Genomic DNA, 27,196 nt, shown 5'->3' with positions numbered 1-27,196 from the left:
CAGTTACTTCATTTGTAAATATTTTCTGCCATTCTGAGGGTTGTCTTTTCCTCTTTCCTTTTCTGGTTTCCTTTGCTGTGCAAAAGCTTTTGTTTCATTAGGTCAAATTTGTTTATTTTTGTTTTTATTTCCATTTCTCTAGAAGGTGGGTGAAAAAGGATCTTGCTTTGGTTTATGTCATAGAGTGTTCTACCTATGTTTTCCTCTAAGAGTTTGATAGTGTCTGGCCTTACATTTAGGTCTTTAATCCATTTTGAGTTTATTTTTGTGTAAGGCATTAGGGAGTATTCTAATTTCATTTTTTACATGTAGCTGTCCAGTTTTCCCAGCACCTCTTACGGACAAGGCTCTCTTTTCTCCATTGTACATGCTTTCCACCTTTATCAAAAATAAGTTGACAATATGTGCATGGGTTTATCTCTGGGCTCTCTATCCTGTTCCAATGATCTATATTTCTGTGTTTGTGCCAATACCATACTTTCTTGATTATTGTAGCTTTGTAGTATAGTCTGAAGTCCGGGAGCCTGATTCCTCCAGCTCCATTTTTCTTTCTCAAGATTGCTTTGGCTATTAGGGGTCTTTTGTGTTTCCATACAAATTGTGAATCTTTTTGTTCCAGTTCTGTGAAAAATGCCATTCATAGTTTGATAGGGATTGCATTGAATCTGTAGATTGCTTTGAGTAGTATAGTCATTTTCACATGCTGACTCTTCCAATCCAAGAACATAGTATATCTCTCGATCTGTTTGTATCATCTTTAATTTCTTTCATCAGTGTCTTATAGTTTTCTGCATACAGGTCTTTTGTCTCCTTAGGTAGGTTTATTTCTAGGTATTTTATTCTTTTTGTTGCAATAGTAAATGGGAGTATTTCCTGAATTTCTCTTTCAGATTTTTCATCATTAGTGTGTAGGAATGCAAGAGATTTCTGTGCATAATTTGTATCCTGCTAGTTTACCAAATTCATTGATTAGCTGTAGTAGTTTTCTGGTAGCATCTTTAGGCTTCTCTATGGGTAGTATCATGTCATCTGCAAACAGTGACAATTTACTTTTTCTTTTTGATTTGGATTCCTTTTATTTCTTTTTCTTCTCTTATTTCTGTGGCTAAAAATTCCAAAACTATGTTGAATAATAGTGGTGAGAGTGGACACCCTTGTCTTATTCCTGATCTTCAAGGAAATGGTTTCAGTTTTTCACCATTGAGAATGAAGTTGGCTGTGGGTTTGTCATATATGGTCTTTATTATGTTGAGGTAAGTTCCCTCTATGCCTACTTTCTGGAGGGTTTTTATCATAAATGGGTGTTGAATTTTGTCAAAAGCTTGTTCTGCATCTGTTGAAATGATCATATGGTTTTTCTTCTTCAACTTGTTAATATGGTGTATCAAATTGATCGATTTCATATATTAAAGAGTCCTTGCATTCCTGGGATAAACTCCACTTGATCATGGTGTACGATCCTTTTAATGTGCTGTTGAATTCTGTTTGATAATATTTTGCTGAGGATTTTTGCATCTATGTTCAACAGTGATATTGGCTTGTAATTTTCTTTCTTTGTGGCATCTTTGTCTGGTTTTGGTTTCAGGGTGATGGTGGCCTCACAGAATGAGTTTGGGAGTGTTCCTCTCTCTGCTATATTTTGGAAGAGTTTGAGAAGGATAGGTGTTAGCTCTTCTCTAAATGTTTGATAGAATTCGCCTGTGAAGCCATCTGGTCCTGGGTTTTTGTTTGCTGGAAGATTTTTAATAACAGTCTCAATTTTAGTGCTTAATTTGTCTGTTTATAGTTTCTATTTCTTCCTGGTTCAGTCTGGGAAGGTTCTGCTTTCCTAAGAATTTGTCTATTTCTTCCAGGTTGTCCATGTTATTGGCATAGAGTTGCTTGTAGCAATCTCTCATGATCCTTTGTATTTCTTCAGTGTCAGTTGTTACTTCTCCTTTTTCATTTCTAATTCTATTGATTTAAGTCTTCTCCCTTTTCTTCTTGATGAGTCTGGCTAATGGTTTATCAATTTCTTCTCAAAGAACCAGCTTTTAGTTTTATAGATCTTTGTTATCGTTTCCTTCATTCCTTTTTCATTTATTTCTGATCTGATGATTTCTTTCCTTCTGCTGACTTGGGGATTTTTTTGTCCTTCTTTCTCTAATTGCTTTAGGTGTAAGGTTAGGTTGTTTATTTGAGATGTTTCTTGTTTCTTGAGGTATGGTTGTGTTGCTATAAACTTCCCTCTTAGAACTGCTTTTGCTGCATCCCACAGGTTTTGCGTCATCCTGTTTTCATTGTCATTTGTTTCTAGATATTTTTTTTATTTCCTCTTTGATTTCTTCAGTGATGACTTCGTTATTAAGTAGTGTATTGTTTAGCCTCCATGTGGTTGTATTTCGTACGAATTTTTTCTTGTAATTGATATCTAGTCTCATTACATTGTGGTCTGAAAAGGTACTTGATACAATTTCAATTTTCTTAAATTTACTGAGGCTTGATTTGTGACCCAAAATATGGTCTATCCTACAGAATGTTCCATGAGCACTTGAGAAGAAAATGTATTCTGTTGTTTTTGGATGGAATATTGTCTAAATATCAATTAAGTCCATCTTGTTTAATGTATCATTTAAAACTTGTGTTTCCTTATTTATTTTCATTTTGGATGATCTGTCCATTGGTGAAAGTGGGGTGTTAAAGTCCCCTACCATGATTGTATTACTGTCGATAACCCCTTTTATGGCTGTTAGCATTTGCCTTATGTACAGAGGTGCTCCTATGTTGGGTGCATAAATATTTCCAATTGTTATATCTTCTTCTTGGATTGATCCCTTGATCATTACATAGTATCCTTCTTTGTCTCTTGTAATAGTCTTTAAGTCTATTTTGTCTGATATGAAAATTGCTACTCCAGCTTTCTTTTGATTTCTATTTGCAAAGAATATATTTTTCCAACCCCTCACTTTCAGTCTGTATGTGTCACTAGGTCTGAAGTGGTCTCTTGTAGACAGCATATAAGGGTCTTGTTTTTGAATCCATTCAGCCCATCTATGTCTTTTGGTGGGAGCATTTAGTCCATTTACATTTAAGGTCACTATCGATATGTATATTCCTATTACCATTTTCTTTGTTGCTTTGGGTTTGTTCTGTAGGTCTTTTCCTTCTCTTGTGTTTTCTGCCTAGGTAAGTTCCTTTAGCATTTGTTGTAAAGCTGGTTTGGTGGTGCTGAATTCTCTTAGTATGTGTTTGTCTGTAAAGGTTTTATTTTCTCTGCCGAATCTGAATGAGATCCTTGCTGGGTAGAGTAATGTTTGTTGTATGTTTTTCCTTTTCATCACTTTAAATATATCCTGCCCTCCCTTCTGGCTTACAGAGTTTCTGCTGAAAGATCACCTGTTAACCTTATGGGGATTCCTTTGTATGTGATTTGTTGTTTTTCCCTTGCTGCTTTTAGTATTTTTTCTTTGTATATAACTTTTGATAGTTTGATTAATATATATCTTGGCATGTTTATACTTGGATTTATCCTGTATGGGACTCTCTGTTCTTCCTGGACTTGATTGACTATTTCCTTTCTCATATTAGGGAAGTTTTCAACTATAATCTCTTAAGATATTTTCTCAGTCCCTTTCTTTTTCTCTTCTTCTTCTGGGACCCCTATAATTCGAATATTGGTGCATTTAATGTTGTCCCAGAGGTCTCTAAGACTGTCCTCAATTCTTTTCATTCTTTTTTTCTTTATTCTGCTCTACAGTAGTTACTTTCACTATTTTATCTTCCAGGTCACTTATCCGTTCTTCTGCCTCAGTTATTCTGCTATTGATTCCTTCTAGAGAATTTTTAATTTCATTTATTGTGTTGTTCATCATTGTTTGTCAGCTCTTTAGTTCTTCTAGCTCCTTTTTAAACATTTCTTGTATTTTCTCCATTCTATTTCCAAGATTTTGGATCATTTTTACTATCATTACTCTGAATTCTTTTTCAGGTAGACTGCCTATTTCCTCTTCATTTGTTTGGTCTGGTGGGTTTTTACCTTGCTCCTTCGTCTGCTGTGTGTTTCTCTGTCTTATCATTTTGCTTAACTCACTGTGTTTGGGGTCTCCTTTTCATAGGCTGCAGGTTTGTAGTTCCCGTTGTTTTTGGTGTTTGCCCCCAGTTGCTAAGGTTGGTTCAGTGGGTTGTGTAGGCTTCCTGGCGGAGAGGACTAGTTCCTGTGTTCTGGTGGGTGAGGCTGGATCTTGTCTTTCTGGTGGGCAGGACCACATCAGGTGGTGTGTTTTGGGGTGTTTGTGACCTTATTATGATTTTAGGCAGCCACTCTGGTTTGGAGTGGGTTTGTGTTCCTATCTTGCTAGTTGTTTTGCATAGGGTGTCCAGCACTGTAGCTTGCTGGTCATTGAGTGGAGCGGGGGGTCTTACCGTTGAGAGGGAGATCTCTGGGAGAGGTTTCACCGTTTGATATTACGTGGAGCCGTAAGGTCTCTGGTGGACCAATGTCCTGAACTTGGCTCTCCCACTTCAGAGACACAGGCCTGACACCCAGCCAGACCACCAAGACCCTGTTAGCCACACAGCTCAGAAGAAAAGGGAGAAAAAAAGAAAGAAAGAACAAAATAAAATAAAATAAGTTATTAAAATAAAACAAAATTAAATTACTAAAAATAAAAAATTAAAAAGTTATTTAAAATAAGTAAAAAAAAGAAAGAAGAGAGCAACCAGACCAAAAAACAAATCCACCAATGATAACAAGTGCTAAAAACTATACTAAAAAAAAAAAAAAAAAAGAGACAGAACCCTAGGACAAATGGTAAAAGCAAACCTACACAACAGACAAAATCACACAAAGAAGCATACACATATAAACTCACAAAAAGAGAAAAATGAAAAAAAAAATATCTATATACTTAAAAAAAAAAAAAGGAAGAGAGCAACCAAATCAATAAACAAATCTACCAATGATCATAAACTCTAAATACTAAACTAAGATAAACATAAAACCAGTCACCAGTCAGTTGCATACAGCAAACCCCAAGTCTAGAGTTGCTCCCAAAGTCTGCTGCCTCAATTTTGGGTTGATTTCTTGTCTATTCAGGTATTCCACAGATGCAGGGTACATCAAATTAATTGCGGAGGTTTAATCCATTGTTCCTGAGGCTGCTGGGAGAAATTTCCCTTTCTCTACTTTGTTCACACAGCTCCCAGGGTTCAGCTTTGGATTTGGACTCGCCTCTGTGTGCAGGTCGCCTGAGGGCATCCGTTCTTCTTTCAGACAGGACGGAGTTAAAGGAGCAGCTGATTCGGGGGCTCTGGCTCACTCAGGCCGGGGGAAGGGAGGGGTTCGAATGCGGGGCAAGCCTGCGGCGGCAGAGGCCAGCGTGATGTTGCACCAGCCTGAGGCGCGCCGTGCGTTCTCCCGGGGAAGTTGTCCCTGGATCACGGGACCCTGGCAGTGGCGGGCTGCACAGGCTCCCAGGAGGGAAGGTATGGAGAGTGACCTGTGCTTGCACACAGGCTTCCTGGTGGCGACAGCAGCTGCCTTAGTGTCTCATGCCCGTCTCTGGGGTCCGCGCTGATAGCCGCGGCTCACACCCGTGTCTGGAGGTCACTTAAGTGGTGCTCTGAATCCTCTCTCCTCTGGCATCCTGAAACAACCCGCCCCGGTGGGTGAGCAGACAAGCCTCTCGGGTTGGTGAGTGCTGTTCAGCACGGATCCTCTGCGCGGGAATCTCTCTGCTTTGCCCTCTGCACCCCTGTTGCTGCACTCTCCTCTGTGGCTCTGAAGCTCCCCGCCCCCCATCTACTTTCCCCACCAGTGAAGGGGCTTCCTAGTGTGTGGAAACTTCTCTTCTTACACAGTTCCCTCCCAGAGGTGCAGGTCCCATCCCTATTCTTTTGTTTCTGTTTTTTCTTTTGCCCTACCCAGGTATGTGGGGGAATTTCTTGCCTTTGGGGAGGTCTGAGGTCTTCAGCCAGCGTTCAGTAGGTGTTCTGTAGGAGTTGTTCCACATGTATATGTATTCCTGATGTATTTGTGGGGAGGAAGTTGATCTTCATGTCTTACTCCTCTGCCATCTTGAAGGTCTCCCTGCCCCCTCCCTCATTCTTCAGATCTCCCCTTCAGCAACAGAAAGGAGATGATTAGTCAAGGGAAACTATGGTTATGTCATTCTCCTTCCTATTGATTGGTTTAGGGGAGTTCATTTAAAACAACTCTAGCCAATGAGAATTGAGGGAAGTCTGCTGAATGACACATGGTGGTTTTTCCTTTACTAGTAAAATGAGGCTACTCAAATAAGCATTTATTTTTCTTTCCTAGTTTCAGAGTTCACTGGCTAAGAATGTGACATATAAAACTGGTGCAGCCATGTTTCTTCTAGGAAGTCAGGGAAAAACAGCCAAAACTGAGGAGAAACATGAAATCCAAACCTACCTCCAAATAGCTCCTGACATGCTTTAATAGATGTTTATTTTTAAGATACTTTGAATGTGTTCTTCTCTTCTTTGCCTCTAAAAGCATCCTAAACTCATGTATTTTCATTATGAAAGTATTCAATAAGTCAACCGCAAATTGATGACTTACTCAATTATTAATAATTATAGGGTTTCACAATAAGAGAAGCCTTTTAAAAATATAGCTGATATTTAAGTATTAATGTCATATAGCCCTTAATGAATTATACTAACTAGAACTGCCCCACCTTGCAACCACCCAGACCCCAATATCTCTAAATCCTGTTGGTTCTCCACGCTCATTAATCTTTTAGGTCAGTAAAAGATTTACTTGTTTACTAATTGGTCATTCCTCACCTAGAGTTTAGCCATTCAAAAGAAATGGCCAGAAAGAATGGTAAAAACCTGAAACTAGAGCTACTCCTAGTGCTTTCTTTCTCCCTTTAGCAATTCCTTGCTGCTTCAAAAAAAACCATGTTTCAGTCAGTAGAATGAGCAAAGTTTTAGAATCAAATATTAACTGAATTTGAATTTGAATCCTGTACTTATTAGATGCTACTTTGCTTTTATGAAATTCAATTCCCTCTTTCAGAACTCCTAGATATGTTTTGAATATAAAAACGTGGTCACTCATATGAAAGTACCCTGCAGGGTGACTAACAGATCTTCTTCTGAGATTCTCTCCTTGACCAAACTCTAGCCAGGCTCCACTGAGACCTCTGCTCAATTAGGCTTCACCTTGGCCTATAAAGACTGTAACAAAAGGCTAACACAATTTTGAACAACTCAAGGCCACATCCCAAGGATGTCTCTCATCGCCCTTAAAGTGCCCACCTAAGCAAACTCAAGCCTACCAAAAGAATTTACTGTTTGTCCCAGCCATCACCTGAAGACAGGACTCCTGTCTCTTAGCCTCTGTAGGAAGGTGGGAGCCTAAATTTGATAAGAACCAGTTAACAAATAGGGACCATCCTCCCTCTTTCTGGGTGTTTGCAATTTTTCACTTCCCTGCCTCTATGGAGCCCCCCCCCCCCACTCACTCCCCTCCCTACTCTTTCTCTTATTCCTCATTCTCCCTTTAAAACTCCCAGTTACCACTATACAAATCAAAGTTGAGTTTAGTTCACACTGGGCTCTTTATCCTTTTGAGTATAGTAATACACTCTTCCCAATATAGTATATTACTGATTAAAATCTGTCCTTACCACATTAACTAGAGTCTGGATTTGGTTATCTTTGACACTTCCTTCATCCAATTAATTCATCAAATACTTACAAATAGACACTGTTGAGGAAATAAGCTGGCCTGTAATCCTTTTGTTGGGTATCTCCTTCTCCCATTGTATGCATATAACTATGTCAGACTTTATCCCAGCTCTTCAAATTCTCACCTCACCACCCACTTCTCCATTCCCTTTTAGCTGATGAATTATCCTCCTTGAAACAAAACAGTGACTGATCTGCACTATTAGTATTTACTTCCCTTCTTAGTCAAAGCTCCCTGCATTAATTTCTGCTCAGTGGTTAGAATATATTCTGGAACCACAATCAGTAAAAGGCACTTCTTAGGACAACTTCACTTATCCCATCACACATCCACATTCATGTAAATAACCTAAGATACTGAGACTTTTAAGTGAGGTATGGCAGTGAGGGGCAGCCAAACAGGAAGAGACAAGTGAAAGTTAACTGCTAGATAATTCCTCTTCTCCACCGCAGCCTGTAAGTTTAACCTTTTGATTTTCCTAGCAAGAAGGAAATACATTCTGCTTAAAGAAGTCACCATTCATCAAACAAACTGTGTGTTAATGCCAGTGGAGGAAGGAGGGTATTTTTAACAAACTGTTTCATTACAATAGAAATAGACCAAGGACTTGAAAGAGAAAATACATTAGCAAATTAGGGTATTTCATAATTGTTCAGAATTCTGTACTAAGAAGCATTATTTTAATATCATGAGACTACTAAAGTTGAATATTTCATATCCATTTTGGGTGTGGCTAAGCACGATTTCACAAAAGCATTGAGGAGGGCATAATATCATTTAATAACAAATGTTGAGTTTTCTTTCTAAATTGCAGACCACATGCAATCTCCACAAAGGTAAAATGCAACAGCATGGGGCTTACGGGGGGGCTTTGAAATAAAATGACTCATGGAGTTAACCGATTAAAGTGATTATAAATCATGTGAAATTTGAGGGAGAAAGAAAAGTAAAAATAAGTGAATTATAAGCAATAGTAATATCTTTAACTGCAAACTGTTTCAAGTTAGAGGCATACACAATAATGGTAACATTAGTGGGTAAATGGTAGGCAGACAAATAAGTAGGTGATAAAGATATTCTGGAGTATTTGAAAATGTATTCTGTCCCATCAATTTAAATGTTTTTATTTATCACTGAGGTCAGACCTAGAGAACATCATAAAATCATTACAAAACATGGCTACGAGACAAGAGAAAACTGTTTGAGGTTAAACTGGAGTTCATTTAAAAAAGATAAAAAAAAATCCAAGTGCTTATGAAACAATAAGGTAAAAATAACTCTTCTCTTACTTGTCTTCCTACACATACAGTTTAGAATCGGCTTCCAATAATCATTGATTGAATAATCAACTTTTAATGAACCCCAGGGGATTATCTTGATTTTCAGGACTTTAAATACTTGCTCTACTGACATATCAGACATTTACTATTGACAATATCTATTCTGTTTAATTATATCATTATCAACATATTGTATCTCCCTCATTTATTTCTATATACTGAAGACTTTAAAACTCCAACTAGATAACCATGTCCTATCCCTCAGATAAGGCTTCAGAAGAACAAATCTTACAGCAAGATTTAAAAGTCTGCTTTATTATTTATGGAGATAAGATCAGGGATAGGGCAGCTCATCTTTGCCATTCCTCCTGAATTAAATAATCACTATGACCTGATTATTGATATTCATGTATTTACTGAAAGCCTATCAAGTGCATGGCAGTGATATAAACAAATGTTTGAAGTAAATACTGGAACAACATTAATACTTCCCAACAAACCAAACCATTATCCAAAGTCAAGGGTAAATCTATCTTTCTATCTAACTATATATATATAGATATAGATAATATATATGTATTTTTTAAGTCAGCCATTTTAGTTTAATTCTGCTGGGTAACACTTAAATATTAATTCAGCACATATTTGCTAAGCATCTACTATGTTCCAGGAATACACATGAATTTACAGTAAACTCTCTAATCCAGTACATTGCGTTTAATGGGAAGCCAACATGGAAAGGCATTCTTGCTCTTATGAAGTTCACATGCAAGGTCACAGTAGAGTTCAGCGAAGTTTGGCATGCAGAAATCAGATATATCACCACCTTCTTTGGATCTAGAGTGCCTTGCATATTGACTAGTATGTAGTAGGCAATTAATGTATATTTGCTGAAAGAAAGATGTCTTCAGTGATGAGATGCTTGAGCTGAGTCAATGGTAATCATCCACACAAAGACAGATAGGAAATGTGTAAAACACATGGGCTGAGTACACACAGGGACCAAATTGGGAGTTCCAGGAATGGTGTAAGAGCAGTGTGCACAGTAACAAGCAATGAGGCTGAAAGGACAGGACTGTGCAAATGAATAAAAGGCAAAAGTCTTAACACTTCTAAGTCAGGAACTCCCAAATAATTCAACTGAAAGGTAGACCTCTAACTAAAATTAACAGCATGTGTCCCATAAACACAGCCCCAAAGTAACTTTAAAGAGCGTAGTGTCATAAAATATGTACTGCACTAAAATTATTTTGGGGAATTGCTTCATAGATATCAGTAAAACATACTCAGACAAAAACAGAATTTATAACAGAAAAATGTGTTGTATCTAGAGTAAAATATTTATATCAAGTCCTGGTCTTACCATGTTTTAAGTCTTTCTTCCTGGGCAAGTGATTTTACCTCTTTGAGGTTCATTCACCTCTTTTCTAAATCAGGAATAGTATCTACCTTTCAGCATAATTGTGGGACTTCAAATAGGTAAGTTAAAGTTGACTACAAAAGATTTTGTCAACTGCTGTTTCTCAGTGTATCCTAATATACAGTTTCAAATGTTAAATTTTATAATGTAACTCTCTTTGATAATTAAAAAGTTTAATCTGGTATGAAGCATTATTATACAATCTGTAGAATAGGTAGAGTGAAGCCAGTTATTCTACGATAAAGATTATGATAAAGAAGTGAACAAGATTTAAAATGTGTTTAGCTTCAGTTGGTTTTAGAAAGCTGTAAGTGGTTTATCTGGGACTTCCCTGGCGGTCCAGTGGTTAAGATTCCGTGCTTCCCCTGCAGGGGGCGCGGGTTGGATCCCTGGTCAGCGAACTAAGATTCCACATGCAGTGTGGCGTGGTCAAAAATAGAAAAAGGTGTAAGTGGTTTACCTAAGTAAATAAAGTTAAAAAAACCAGAAACATGTAAATATCATAGATCAGTACTTTGATAAAGTGTGTGGCACATACCTTATGTTATATATTTTAACCTTTCCATAATCTGTGTATAGCTTTTCTCTCATGAGTGACCAAAGTTATTGCTATAATATAAAAGTGCAACTTCTCTGTTCAGGCAATATTGAACATTTGTGATTGGTAGAAAATAATAATCAGAGAGAAATTAACTTGGACAATAAATATAATAAATATAAATATATATAAATTTAAATATAATCAGAAAGCCTCATATTATAAACCAGAAAACTGGTTAGGAATGGACAAGTTACAATAATAGAAAACCTGTCCAGAAGCCCCCTCATTAGTAATTAGAACAAAGTACAATGTGCTTATTTTCTTAAATTGGGACATATTCTATTCTACTGTAATATAGGTCTTAGCCATATTACATTGGTTTCTTTTACAAGCAGTGACATCCGTTTCTGCTGTAACACCATATTTGCATCCTTGAAAAATGCTGGTGTCTGCAAAATTGTGCAGTAAAAAATATCAGGGCTTATAGAAAAAGACAGGATCGGAGGTCAGAACATTTGAAACCTACAGAAATTTAAAACCAAGTGCTAACAACCACCATAACAATCTTTATTAAAATACCAGCACAGTTAAATCTCTACTAGTATTTGCACCTAGCTTTTGGATCTTCTTTCAAGTAGCAAGCCAGAAGTGCATTCACTTTAAAATGAAAACTATGATCCAGGGTATAGCCTTTTAAAAATAAGACAACAAACAAGTAAACAAACACATCATTTTAACACAGGGGGAAATGATTTCCTATTTTCTCCAAATGCACTCTCAATGTTGCCAGTTATATAATGTAGTAGAAATCAAGATGGTTCTTAAAGTCACTAAACAGACTAATACTTGCACTACAGAAAGGCACTTGAGTTGATTTTTCACATTTTTCTTAACATCATCAGAGATTGCTAAGGTTTTTCTCTTCAAATGTGAGAAAGTGTGCTCTTGGTCACTTAAAAATTAATGACTTGAAGAAATAATATATGGAACACAATCCGTACATTATCCTCCTATTTATCAATTGTGTATAAGTTAACATGCATCAAAGAAACACACACTGAAGCAGAAAAGACTACCTTTTACCTTAAATGCATTTGATGCTCTTGGCTATAAATTTGGGCATCAGCAGACAGAACATACATAGTAGCGCTAGGCAAATCAGACACTTTCAATCTCAAAACATCATCTATCAAATGTGGTTTTATCAGGATTAAATGGGATAATGAGTGAAAATGACCAGCACAGCTCCCTGGCATAGAGTAGACATTCTATTTGTTCCCTTGGGTACTAGTAGAAAAATATTCAACTCTATATATTCAATACCAAATTTCTCTTTTGTTTTTTGTTTTAGTTTAGTTTTTTGACTTGCTTTTTTGTTTTTTTTCTTATTTTATCATGTTTTATTTTGTGTTGTTTCTCCAGAATAATAATAATAAAAACTATGGATAAAGCAGAGAAAATAAAGAATACATAAGAAAGACAAATTTGACCCACATGCTTCTGAGATTTTATCCAAAATTCCAGACATGCTAAATAAGGCTAGAGTATAAACAGTGATGGAAGAGATAAAGACGGAAGTTAAATGAAAAGGGAGAAAAATTCTAAAGAGATGATAATAAAAATTATCTTTATCAGCAGTTTATATTTCCCAATTTAATACTGCCATTTCTATCTAGATATTCCATGGATTCCTCAACTTAACATATAATTTTTTAAAATTACAAAGAAGCAAAACAAATCTCTTGCCTAATATCAGCAGTTTTCTTTACTTACTTTCCTATTTTTGTTAAGATATAACCATTCTTTCTGGCAAATAGGCTTAAAACTTCAGGTGCCACCTTCCTCCCAATTTTCCAAATCTAATGTGTTACTAAGATCCATTCATTCATCCACAGAAACATGTGTCTTGTCCATTCATTCCTTTTTCATTTTCCTCTGGTCCATCCCACACATGGCCAGTAGACTTAAAGACAAAATAAAACTTTACTCCTGTTATCTTCCTGCCCAAACAATTGGTCCCAAATATCCACAGGGAAGAGTCAACCTCAGTTTGGCCTCAAGGCCTGACTGCCTCCTGGTTCCATCAACATTCCCATACTGAGGCCAACAACTCACCCTTCCAAACCCTTAATTTAATTAAACTGGATTATTTCTGTCCTCTGAACATTTGCCTCTTTCCCTAAAATTTATTGTCCCACATTTTTTTCTCCTTGTATTATTTTCTCCAAGTACTCTCACCATGTTGATGCCTCCTCTGCTTCAGTGAGTGACAAGGTGATGTCCTGGTAAAGAGGCAAATCTTTGCACATGTCCTGAGTTCAAATCTTTGTGTCCTAGCCGTGCAATCTTAGTTCCTTAAACTTCTACGCCTCACAGCCCTCAAGCATAAAAGGGGAATATAATATGGTAATAATTAAGGATTGTTGTATATATGAAGCTAGTTAGTACATATGAAGTGCATGCAATTGAGCCCGGCAGTTAATAAACACTGGACAAGTTTTAGCTCTTTCTAGGTGCTGAATTCCTAAGGACTCATTTAGATCATTTAATTTTTACTTAATTATATACTTGGTCATTTCACAACATTTAGTTGAACAGTTTATTCATCTCTCATATGCTGATTTGGCTTTTTAAATTCATATTTTTGTCTTCTCATCTATAAACCTTGAATCCTATGCACCACCACTCCTCCACACAAACACAAATTTTCAAACAAATGCATTCAATACATTAAAAAATAGGCATTGAACTAGAAGTGAGAAAATCTAATCCTAATTTCAAGTAACTACTAATGATAATTGATATAGGAAAATAAGATAATTCCTCTCAATTTTTTCATCCATAAAATATAATACTTTCTTGGATTCTTGATGATTTTTAGTTACAAGGTAGTTGAAAGCACTTTGAACAAGTGTTCTTTTACTGCCATAAGATGCTGAGGTTATACTCATTGTATAGCCTCAACAAGTATTTGATATTTGAATAACTGACAAAATGGCACAGAATTTAATTATCATCATTACTCTGAGCTGAAGAAACATTAGATTAATTTTTTTAATCTATGCAAGTTTGGTGTTCAGAGAACTGAATTGAGAATTTAGATACCAGAACTCCAGTTATTAACCCTTTTACTTTTCTATTTGACCTTCAGTAAGTCACTTATCCTAACTGTGTGCCATTCTAAGACTCTGTGACTAATTCCAGCCTAGTGTTGGCCCATAGAATGGATTCATGATACAAAAAAGAAACTCATTCCTCAAGACAATTTACTGCCCTCTGCTGGAAAACTGTGAAAATAAATATGTATTCTAACACTATGACTACGAGTAGCACCCCCTAGAGGTGTTCATCACATAACCTATATAATCATTCCTAGGAATGCTGCCTAATAAGATGTCTGAGACACCACAGGCATGTAATGAATAGTTTGATGAATAAGCCACTCTCATCAATGAATTAGATTATCTCAGCCCCTTCAATATTTTTCTCTAATCACAGAGCAGCTTATGATAACTTTTTAAATTAATAAATGAGATGTTTTTAAGCCATAGGCAGATTTATATGTATGCATATTATACCAAAAATATAAATAAAGTCTGGTATAGTAGGATTGACATTTTACAAGATGCCTACACATATGTGTTATCACAACTGCTCCACATTACAGTACAGCAAGGTCAACCAGCCAGATATTTTTATATCAGATTTTCAAGTAAACAAATAATGGCTCTGAGAGACTAAGTTGCTTCTTCAAAAAATCAAGAGGCCCTTAGTGTTCTAGGTCTTCTGATTCCAAATCCAGTGTTCTTTCTCCTTCTCTGCTTGTTTTAAAAAGCAAATTGCAGCCAAGACAATTTTCATTAATTGACCTGAAATTCTTCGAAGACTCATCTGTTGATTGTTATGCTTATAAATACTCTCAAAATTCCCCATCTGCCTCTTAACTATTTAAATTCAGGCAAGTTTTTTTCATTACATCTTTCTAAAATATCTTGTAATGTTTGATGAACTGTTAGTGGCACAAGTGAAATTAGGAAGTGTGTTGATAGCTATTTGAGATGAGCACTATTATTATAATTGTAAACAGTTAAAAGTTATTAAAATATTCAAAAGAGTGCCATACAGAAGCACTTTTACTTGCTGAACAATTAAAGATAGCTTGGCTCTATGAAGCTCAGGAATATTACATTTAATGAAAGCATAAAAGCACTGCTTGCATCTTAAAGTGTTCTCATATCATATAATTTGGAAAATTAAAACTAATTTATAATCTGTTAAATAGACCTATCTTCAGTATAACTGGGATAGAATAAAGGGCACAAGGAATTTAGAATCTAGGTCAATAAAACTTGAAAAACAATGCTGTTCACTTTATAAGAATATACAATTATTAAATTAATTTTGCATACACCAGCTCCTAGAGGATTATCTTTATTTTGGACCAACAAAGCAAAAGCAATTCAGACTAGCTCTACCACTTATGAAGTACTTTCTTCATGCTCTCAAAAATTCACTGCTGTGAGACATGACCTCAAAAACAGAAGAATTAAAATCATTTCACAAATGTCAAAAGCCAGAGGAAGCAGCAGGAATAGTTCCAGGGTCTTCAGATTGACAACCCTGTTTCCATTCTCACTGCTCCTTCCCAAGGAAACAAGCAAAAACAAATTATACTGTTCAGCTTGGTTACTAGCCTCAATCTCTGTAGCTCATTTCTCAGTCTCATTACAAACTAGTCCTATGTTTGAAAACAAGCAATTTTATTTACTAGATTATATGAAGTGTGACTTTCTTTTGGACTGTATGAGGTTCTTTTGTTGCATTAATTGCTTCTCTAAGAAGGCATTACCTCTGGGGGACCATTAGCCCCCTGTGTCACTGAAAAGACTCCATGAACACTCAGGACCCACCAACCTCTCTTCTTGTTCTATGAGCTCCAATTCAACATTAGACACTAAAGTGGACACCAAAGTTTGGACACTAAAGTGACAAAACACTCCGCTTAACTCCTTTGACATAAAGCAGGGAAGGAAATCCTCTGGGTTATTTATTGATCACACGATATTAATTGACATAGCCTATGTTCTCTAAGTGCAGATGAATATGGAGTTGATTCAATAGAAACCTTACAAAGAGAGGCTGACATTGAAGGATTAGATCAGGGTAGATAAAAGAGGTTGTGTGTGTTTAACAGCCCAAACAAAAGATAGGTTTGTGGAGACCTTCCTCAAGACCTGAAACTGGTAGACACACATATACCTGTGCTTTATTTTTAGAAGGAACACTTTTCTAACAAACAATGACTTACTAGCACTTCACCAGAAAGAGTAATTTTAAGCAGATGCCTGTAAGCTTAAGTAACTGGGTAATTCACCCCCTTCTCCCCATGATTTTGACTTAGGTGAGTATTCTATGTATGTATCTTGTACTGGATTGAAAGAGAGATGAATAGCTCTGTTCTTGCTTTATAATTTCATACAACAATGCTTCTAATTTATGTATGTGAACATTCAGTAATAGATGTGTATTAATCACATTTGGGTAATTTTTAAAAGAAGAAGAAAATTTTTTTAAAAATTAAAAAAGGTTTAGGAAAGCAATCCATACATACTACAGTTTGGTAATCTGAATTTACATAGATCCAAACAGCACATGCTCTGTGAATCACAGACTTAAGTTATCACTTGAGATGTATGATGACCGAAGCTGTGACCAAGTTTTAAATACAAAAGAAAAATAATCGCAAAAGTTATAGAGTTATGGAATCTCCATTCCATTGACAATGCAATGCAGACTTGACAATTAAATCCCAACCTCACTTCATTAGATATGAATCTTGCAGTGAGAATGAGAGGCTTTTAAAGGAGCATTTCTGCTACAATAAAAAAAAGCCTCTCACTGCAGTAGAACAATAACGTTGTGTTGAAATTTAGAACTGTTAGGCCTTGTTAGCTAATTATGGTATTGGCATCCACTTAAGTTAGTCAGTTTTTCACTTCTGTCATTTTCTTCAATTCGACTGCTGCAGTTCAAAACGTTTTGACTACTTAAAAGGGAATACATCATCGTTGCCTTGCCCCAGTCTAACTGCACACCACTTTCCAAAGCAATAGCTTCAATCATGCTTCATAAAATCCCCTGCAAGGATATTGTTGGAAACATAAATCAGCAAGCTGGGATTTTAGTATTTCTAAGGCAAGCTCAGGAATCACTGACTGGCGGCTTTTCCATGGCCCCATTTATAAAAGAATAAACAAAATTATGAGTTACACTAGATGCATTTTTTCAAACTGCTCCCAGTGGTATTTCTGATACTTGCTGCTGCATCCTTAATTGGAGAACAAAACACTAGCATAGAGGGATTGGACTCCAGGATCAGGATTGCTGTTTCCAAGCATCTCTGACTTCATTGGGACACACGGCACAGAAGTACCACATGTTCTGTTTCACAAAAGCTAGGGCTCTCTGCTATGCATGCATCTATGCCTCTGTGAGTGCCATGCATTTTTAAATTGTGCTAGATAGATCTTCAGAACGATGCTCCCCTCCTTCCCTGTTTCATTAAAGTGAATATGGGCTCCCCTTCAGGCATGCTTCGGTCTTAGAGCCTCGCTTTATAATCACCCTGCGTTCTGAATTATAAATTAGGTGAATTGCAATTTCAGATGTGTTACATATAAAGACCCAAATTATATGTGTCTGTGTGTACTATTTAAACGTTCCTGGATTTCTTTTTTATCCCCCAAATTCCAACACACTTAATGTCTACGATGGCAAATTCACAGACTCCACAACTGAGACATTTTTCTTCTCCAAACCAGTCACAGTGTAATCCTGGCTGCATAAACTTGCTTCCTATTATGCCCCATCTTGCTCCACACTATCTACTCTTGGTTAACTGAAGTGGGATTTCAACTGCAATTTTCAGAGACTGCTTCTCAGTATTCAGAAATACCTGTCTATATTATAAATGAACAGTTAAACCAACAGCAGCTGTCCAAAAATTAAAGCAGTATATCTGTAGGACATAAAAGTGTATGTTGATCTTTGTGGTAATAATGATTCACCTAACTGATTGGGCTAATATTAGCTTCAGATAGACATATCTGCAATTTTGCTATGACTGAAATTTTGCATACTCTATTTTATTAAGAGAAAAGGAGGAGCATCTTAGCAAGACACTTTGCAAACTACAGCCACGTACAGTTTGCTTTCTGATTTCTGAACATAAAATCTGCATCCAATCGTGTTTCATCAGCCACTAACACTACAGCTTTAGGGAGGAGAAGGGCAGAGAAAGGAAGCCTTCATATCCAAAATGTCAAGCCCTGCTGAAGAATGATAGAAGGACCTAGTGAGTGTGGAAGGACCGAACCACCATTTCTGGGCTTACAATGGAGTTCTACCACCCCCTGCTGGACTAAATGAGAAACACAGAAGAGGCTAAAAGGCTGAGAATTGAATACAATGGAGATATTTTAACTTGTGCTGTAATTTATTTTTTCTCAAAAAAACAATTTCATGCTACACTAATAATATAACATTCTCTGCGATTATTACACATCACGAAATTACTTCTATATTCTTTTACGTTGAAGACTTCCACCAATGTATGTTTTAGCATTTTGTGTCTCCAATTAAATGTCCAAACTTGTCTGGACAGTTGTAAATGTCTCCATTTATTATAAATATATTTTATGTGAATGTAAATTAAACAAAGCAAGATAAATTTACATCTATCTCTATAAACATAAACAGAGGTAGCTTCCCCAAATTCTCTCTCAGGTTATTCTAGTAAGCTATTCTTTTTTTTTTTTTTTTTTTTCTTAATAGATAAAAACCCCACCAGTTCCCCACAAGCTAAAACATCCCTTACAGGTGTAATTACAACCTGATGGTACAAAAATTTTCAACCTTCCTGTATTAACGAAGGGGTGGGGGAGACGCTGAAAATGAATGACTGCAACACATCCCTAGTTTTACCCATTTGCTTTCTTACACACAATATCCATGGCCCCTCTCTTAGTTCTCAACAGAAATAAACCAACATCGTTCACTTCCGTCAGGAACTGGGGTCTTGGGAAAGAGAAGAAAAAAAAAAGTCTCTAAGAATTGAATTTCCTGCACACAACAGAGGTATTCCACGACGAGTTTAATGCTGATAGTTTTTGCTGCTTCTTAAAAACATCATCGCTCCCTTTCTTTTCGCAACCTCAGATATTTAACTGTGAACACACACCAACACACCCATCCAATTTTTGATAATGACGATCGGAGAAAGCCAAGATCCCAGAAAAAGATGCAGTTTGCCTCAATCTCCTGCTCACTAATGCCTATCTCCCATTCTGTATTTTCTCTTATTTAAGGGTCTCCACAGAACAGATACAATTTTTAGCCGCTGCTAAAAAAAGAGGGAAAATAACAACAACTATAACTTTAGTTCCGTCATTTAATTCTTCTTGTGCCTCCTTCTGCCTCTCTTGGTTGGGTAGAAGGGGGAGGGAAAGTAAATGCAATAAAGCACCACACTCCTACCTTGCCCGCTACTGACAAGCAACCCGAGCAGGTAGAAGGAGAGGAGGAGGCTCATGTTCAGGACGTGACACTGGTGGACAGTTCCAAAGTTATTCAGTCCAGTCCCGGAGAGAGAACCTTCTGCTGTCACGGCCGCCTCTGCTAGAGCCGTCGCCGCTCCCGGGGCGCCCCAGCCGTCCGCAGCCCGCGCGCTCCTCCTTGCAAAGTGATTGCGAGCTCCGCTCCTTGCCGCACTATATCCAGGCAGCAGCGGCGGCGGCGGCGGCGGCGGCAGCAGCAGCACCAGCAGCGGCCGCCGCGGCGGCAGCAGAGCCGGGCTGGGAGGGAGGCGGGGGCGGGGGCGCGGGGAGAGGAGGGGAGGGGAGGGGAAGCGCTGCCGAGGCGTATCCCTCCGCGCCTCACGGCGACCGCTTGCCGGGAGACGCGCCGCTCCAGGGTTCGTCCGCAGTCGAGCTCGGAGGCGCGAGTTCGGTTCCCTGTGCTTCTAGCTACAGAGGTCGCCGCGATCCAACTGGCACGAGCACGTCCACGAGTGGCGGCCGCACGCTCAGCCTGACGGCGATCCGCACGTTGACGGACGGCCCTGGGCCGAGGAGGGCGGGCGGCCTGGAGCTCCTGCACAGCTGAGGGCCAGTTCGCGAAAGCGGACTGCTGGAATTGGTGTTGATGGTGCAGGCGGTCGCCCGGCCCCGCGCTCCAAGCGCGCCCGGGCTTAGCTGGAGCGGGCCATCTGGGGGCAGACGGTCTATTCCGCAGCTCTCATTCCTCCAAGGGCGTGGGGCGGGGGGGGGTTCTCCCTCTTCCAGGCCCTCCCTCTCGCTCAAACCTTCAGCAAGCGGCCCGCTTCTCACGCTTTCCACTCTGCCCTGGCAGAGGGAAAGCAGACGCCCTCTGGTGTCTACACCGCCTGCCTCCTCGTGCTCTAGAGAGTAGGCGGAAAGATGTGCACGGTGTTTCTTATCCACGTCGACCAACTGCTGCTGACAGCAGATACCTTAAGGGAGAGAGATTGGGGAGGGGATGAGATATTAGGGGGACTGCGTTCAACTCGGCTGTCAGCGTTTACTGCGTCCTAGCAGACGTCCAATGTCTCTCCCAGACACACTCGGCGGGCTCTGCCCTGGGCGCCCAGCTCACAGCGCTGGCATTGTCCCCGCGAGGGTTGAGTGGCGGGAGGTTTTGGAAACATACAAAGATGAGTTGAGCGGGAGTCCTGCTCACCTCCTACCCATACGCACACCTGCGTGTGCCCGCCTGTAAATTGAAGGGATGGAGCCGTGGCAAGCGTCCACAGCTAACTCTCCTCTTCTGAACTTTGGGATATATCCGGTTTTCCCCTGGAAAGGTAGGAAAAGGTGTGTCAGTTTGATGTCAGACCTGGGGCAAGAGTGTGCGAGAGGCAGAATACTTGGCCCCAGGGCCCTTGTCGGTCGGCCTGGGCCAGAGCAACCGGCTGGAATGGATCCTTTCGTCTGTACATTACGTTGCTCAATTGCCTCGCCCCTGACCCAGCGAGGCCCTTGGCTGTTTCTTTATCAGCGAGGACACAGAAGTAGAAGGGGTTAGGAATATTGTAGAGCTCAGAATCCAGACCCCAACCTCTACCCTCACGATGCTGAAATGGAGGTGACATTGCTTCCGGAAAGGCAAGGGGTAAGAGTGGAAACAAGCTAACATAGATAGGAGAGATCTTGTTTGCCATCGGTTTTCCCCAGGCAGAACACTATAACACCATCTTCACACAGAAGATTCACTTACTTGGCATCCTAGGATTGGGGTTACTGCGAAGGGTGGAGGAGGGTCAAAGACTCCTCTCCACAACAGACTGAGGCTGACTCTAACCCATGGCCCTCTCAACATCTCACAGCTTGAGAACCTCTTCTTTGTTAGTGGTATATTTAGGACAATATATTTAGGAAGTTATTTTGCCCAGGCTCCCTCCTCAGACTTTTTCCTCATTCTGGGAAGCGCCAACTGTACTTGAGGAAGCTCACAGTCAATTCTTTGCAGAAAAGGGCGGAAACAGCACATTTATAGGTGTGAAAGGCAGATGACTCCTTTATTTCACCAGTTCTTGATTTCCCTAGGGAATGAAAAAAAGTGCTACACACACAAACACACACACACACACACACACACACACACACACAGAGTCTGGTACTCTTTGCAATTGGATTTTCCTCTTTGTCAAATTATTTTTATCTCAGGCAATGGGTTGAACTATGCCAGAGGAGAATTTGACTGGTACCCTCTAAGGTAATTTTGACATTAAGTCCTCTTAGGGTGGAATGGAGGGAGGAATAAGGGTAGCAATAGCATAAGACTGTGTACAAACTCTGTGTGTGTGTGTGTGTGTGTGTGCAACAGAGAAAGAGAGAGAGAAATATCTTTCGTGTATGGAAACAATGAAGGAACACAGCATTGGCACTCAGGAGGATACAAAGGTAATAGAGCTACAGATGCTGCCCTCAAATTGCTAATAGTATTATTGAAGAGATCAGGCATAGAGCTTCCCCTGGTGGCGCAGTGGTTGAGAGTCCCCCTGCCGATGCAAGGGACGCAGGTTCGTGCCCCGGTCCGGGAGGATCCCACATGCTGCGGAGCGGCTGGGACCGTGCTCCATGGCCGCTGAGCCTGCGCGTCCGGAGCCTGTGCTCCGCAGCGGGAGAGGCCACAACAGTGAGAGGCCCGTGTACCGCACAAAAAAAAAAAAAAAAGATCAGGCATAAACACATTTGATGATATAAATCAGGCTGTAAAAATGTCAGAAGAAAAGTGAAAACCAACAGCTACTGTGCCACAAAAAGAAGGGATCATTTCTGAATAGGGGATTAAGAACGGCTTCAGGAAGCTTTAAAGAAAGTGGAGAAATTAGATAGGTAGAGACATGGGCAAAACAGAGAGGAACTTAAGCAAAGCCTGGGGGCGTGAAAGCACACAGCTTGTGTGGAGAATAGAGAGAATTCTAATTTGAAAAAAGTACAGAGTGTAAAATACAGAGGTTGGATGGAGTTGGAAAAGGTGTCTAGGACCATATTTTGCCAAAAACCCCCCCACAAAACTATTATTTACCACCTCTCACAACATAACTCCATGTGTACATGATCAAGAAGAGCCAGAATGGCTGTCCGCATCCCCCAGGGTTAGGGACTGATTGTGGATTGTAACCCACAGGAAGTTTACCAACAGAGGCTCTCCAGGGGTTACTCCATAGTTAGCCTGAGTTTATGTTGCTGTGAGGTTTCAATAGCAGGGTGACACATATTCAGAGAAAGCCTTCCCCAACTTGCCTAAACTCCTTCTTAGCAGGGAGACGTGCCTCTTCAGGGCTCCAAAAGAAGCCCATTCATTTCACAGTGCAATGATGAAGTGATCTCCGCCTGACATTTGCCTTGGTCAATTCCACTTCATAGCAGATTGATGATTTGAGGATAACACGTAGACAAATCGCCTTTGCCCATGGTTCCCCTCCACACTCCAAAGTCATGCTTCCCTCCCATTGTGCAGATGTTGAGTACTATCAACAAAGGTGCCAAATCTCTGAACATAACTAAGCTATGTGCACTGGGTAGGATGTAAAAGGTATAGAAATACATCCTCCCTCATGTCTGTGATTCATAATTTACATTTAAGACAAATTATCATAGTTTCCATCTACCTGGGGAAGTGTTTCAAGAGGCCTAGTTGGAGCTTTAGTTTTTTTTCATTTATAAAAATAAGAGAAAGTTGAATAGAACTCAGGAATCTACAAAAAGCTGAGTAGTAGGAAATACCAACAGGACTGGATGCATGATTAAATGAAAGCAGATAAATTTGTTTGAAAAGAATAAAATGAACACAAAGGAGTAGCAGAGAGAGAGAAAATGATAAGGAGCATTATGTGTGGAAATTATCTTCTCAGAGAGGTTTTGCCTCCTTCATCTGCAATTAGCTCTTGTAAAAAGCATGCAGGTATACAATCCACACATAGATCCTAAGGATCAATGGTGTGTTGTGGACAGGATTTAATCATTATTTTTATTTTTTGTGTTTCTGATGTTATTTGTTTTCAGTCTCTCTGTTGACAGAATTCATGTGTGTTAAGATCATACTATTAGGAAATGGGACAGTCTGTGTGTTCATTTATATTTTTAAAATGTCACAAATCATTATACCTATTCATTTACTTGTCTAGAAAATTGCCTGTTTTGACTTTTTTATCACCACAAAGGAAGAAAAATATCCACTGTATATATAGGCAGAGAGCCTGAAACCTCTATAAATAGGTGATCCTGCTACTGCCTTTCCTTATCCATTAATGCCATTTGTTCTAATGATCATGTCTTTGAAAATAATTTCAACTTTCTTGGTACAACACTTTAGATGTTTTACCAGGCTGTTTGTGAGCATCTGACAGTAGCTGCTTTAGTGGCGGAATTTAGATTTTAAAACCTTCCTTCGTAAATGCTTTACTTGCTTAGCCATTTTCTTTGAAATTAAGAAACAGAACAGAGAGATTTATGGTGCTGAGGCAACCTAATTGTCACAGATTCTTACTTTTTAATTTCTTTCAAGATACATGGGGTCATTTTCCTTCATGGCTACTTCATGTTCCCTCTGGGCAAATAACTGCTCACTTCTCTCTGAAATTATGCAATAACTGCCTATAATTTGCCACTTGCCTGAATAATATTTTCTTAACTGTAAGGGATATTATATTTTTCTTCACCGAGACATCTCTGGCAAATATCATGATGGCCAGAGCAGACAATGTAATGAACATGTAACACATTGACTAAACAGTGATTAACACAACTTCAAGAATATATTCTGGACAGTATGAGATCAGAAAAAGGAGTTAAACAGTGGCTAGCAATGAACTTATTTGATATGACAAGGATTGTGATGTGAAGTGCAGGTTGCCCAAATATTGATCACATCACTCAGAAATCATATTTCTGTCCATGGATAGTATTGACCAAGGTGATGTCCAGCACAAATCCTATCATACGGAGGGCAGTTATTACATACTAGATAACAAATCCTTCATATCTAGCAAGTGATCCCATACAAGTATAGGTTTGGGAGAAAACGTTAGCGGAATGCATTTTTGCAGGGCAATACAATAGGTAATTAAATTTGAAAATCTCTTATTGCATAGGATCAATTGGTTCTTTTCTCTATGGAGTTATGTTACTATTAATTTTCAAATTAGATAAGCAATTCTATTAGTAATAGGCAAGCTGTTGGTAACAATGGGCTTCCCTCATATATCCACAAACCATTAATATTTGCCTAATAATCAACCACTGCACATTATTTGAATACACGCATTTATTTACTGTAATGTACATTACTTAGGATAAAAAAACTTACGTTTTAAAATTACATGAGATGATCCTCACTCACTTAAAGGTAAATAACACATTTTCCCTGCCACCTTTTAAAATCATTAGTCCTCATATTTAAATAAATATGTATTTAAGAACTGTTACTGGATTTGATGACCTTCCTAAAACCAAGGAACTTAACATTTATGGAAAACATTGACCTAAAAATAAATAAATAGCTGGGATATGTCAAAAGTATCAGAACAGAGAAATGAAACTAAATATCTGTACATATTTTATGATAAATTAATATATACAATTCTCAAATTCCTACAGTCTAGTAATAAAATAATTTAGAAATGTCTATCAACCAGACAGAGACTATCCCTTGAACATTTTGGCATTATTTTCCCCAGTATTTCACATATAATTTTTTCTTAGTGTGACTTGAGATAGTGCTACTTAGTATATTTTACCTTGTCTTATTTAGGAAATTAGTATTTTACATCATCATTAAGTTTTGCAAATATAAAGTTAATAACTTTATTTGACTACATGGATTGCACCTTAATACACTTAACAATTTTCCTACACTAAGACATTAAGTGTTTCTCTGTGATTTTTTTTTTTTTTTTTTTTTTTTCGGTATGCGGGCCTCTCACTGTTGTGGCCTCTCCCGTTGCGGAGCACAGGCTCCGGATGCTCAGGCTCAGCGGCCATGGCTCACGGGCCCAGCCGCTCCGCGGCATGTGGGATCTTCCCGGACCGGGGCACGAACCCGTTTCCCCTGCATCGGCAGGCGGACTGTCAACCACTGCGCCACCTGGGAAGCCCTGTGATTTTTATTATTGTGAATAACACTGCAATGTAAAGGTCTTTGTCTATAGAGCTTTGTGCACTCTTAGGCTACTAGAAGTTAAATACCTGGTTTAAAAATACAACCATGTGTAGGTACTGAATTCATAAATTGTTCATAAATCGTTTTCCAAAGTGTATAATTTATCCTCTAATCAGGAAGACATAAAAACACTTCACTCACATTAGCATTGACTGTTTATTTTATTTTTATTTTATATTTCGTGTGTTAATTTCCTGAAAGTTTCTGTTCTGTGATTTCTTCCTTTAATTCATCTTCAATTGAAGTATCAGACTCTAGAAAATGTGTGCATTCATATTTGTGAAATTTAAGGTGTACTGAAAGATGTCTGCTTCTTAGTATCTTATGTCCTTTTAACCCTATTCTTCTGCTCTGGGATCCAGAAATTGTCATTATACTTATTAAGAAGTTGAAAAATTATAGTTGTAAGTGACCAAATGTTCTCAATTTCTCTGGTTTACTAGCATCAAACTTTTCTTTTTATTTCCACACAATATCCACACAAGTCAACAGTAGTCTAAGTATCCCAGTGCATTTGCTACTAGGGATATCTGAGGATGCCTGAGGAATCCTGGCATGTTTCACACCACATCATAAGAACTAGTATGTGTTTGTCATTCCAACCTCATCTCTGCTCTACTCCTTGGAGGTTAACTTTCGCCATCTTATAAATGGCTACCCAAGGGTATACCTTGTTGTTGTATCATTTCACTTGAAGCTTAAATCAAAGCCGCCTATCTTAATTTCTCAGTGCTTAAGCGCAGATGTTTAATGAAGCATATTGAAAGCTTGAGAGTAACAGAGACACACAAAACACAAAAGAGAAATCCAACCTTGAATAATAGATAATAGATATAGCCACTGTAGAAGACAGTTGGGTGGTTTCTCACAAAACTAAATATACTCTTACTATACTTTACAGTATAAGAGCTTACAGCATAAGCTCTTTGATGTTTATCCAAAGGAGTTGAAATTTTATGTCCACACAAAAATCCACAAACATATGTTTATAGAAGCTTTATAATTGCCAAAACTGGAAGGAAACAAGATGTTTTTCAGTAGGTGAATGGATAAACTGTGGTGCATTCACACAATGGAATTTTATTCAGCGCTAAAAGAAAATGAGCTATAAAACCATGAAAAGACATGGGGGAACTTTGTGTGCAACTAAGTGAAAAAAAAAAAAGCCAATTCGATTAGGCTATATATTGTTTGATTACAATGATATGACATTCTGGAAAAAAGTAAAGCTACTGAGATGATAAAAAGATCAGTAGTTGCCAGGGGGAGTTGGGGAGAGATGAATAGGTGAAGTACAGAGAAGTTTTAGGGCAGTGAAAAATGTTATATTATATTATAATGATGGAGATATGTCGGTATATATTTGTCCAAACCTATTGAATATACAATATCAGGAGTGAATACTCAGGACTTTGGGTGATTATAATGTGTCAGTGCAGGATCACCCTTCCTAAAACATGTACCATTCTGGTGAGTAATATTTATAATGGGCCAGGCTCTGCATGTTTGGGGAC

General features: G+C 38.5%; 1 protein-coding gene across 4 annotated transcripts in view; it reads right to left on the bottom strand.

Moving 5' to 3' along the window:
* The window catches only part of NCAM2 (neural cell adhesion molecule 2), a gene marked incomplete at both ends in the record, with an annotated part of 487,288 nt that extends 467,758 nt beyond the window's left edge, over window positions 1-19,530 (bottom strand). For all 4 annotated transcript variants that reach the window (XM_082655240.1, XM_082655241.1, XM_082655243.1 and 1 more), the window contains one exon: window positions 19,476-19,530. In XM_082655240.1, the coding sequence (XP_082511366.1) occupies window positions 19,476-19,530 (55 nt within the window). The remainder of the gene's footprint in view (window positions 1-19,475) is intronic.
* Window positions 19,531-27,196: the final 7,666 nt, after the last annotated feature.

This window comes from Grampus griseus (genome assembly GCF_964374135.1).
Source record: "Grampus griseus genome assembly, chromosome: 5".
Classification (NCBI taxonomy): Eukaryota; Metazoa; Chordata; class Mammalia; order Artiodactyla; family Delphinidae; genus Grampus; species Grampus griseus.
This window is presented reverse-complemented; position numbering and strand designations above follow the sequence as displayed.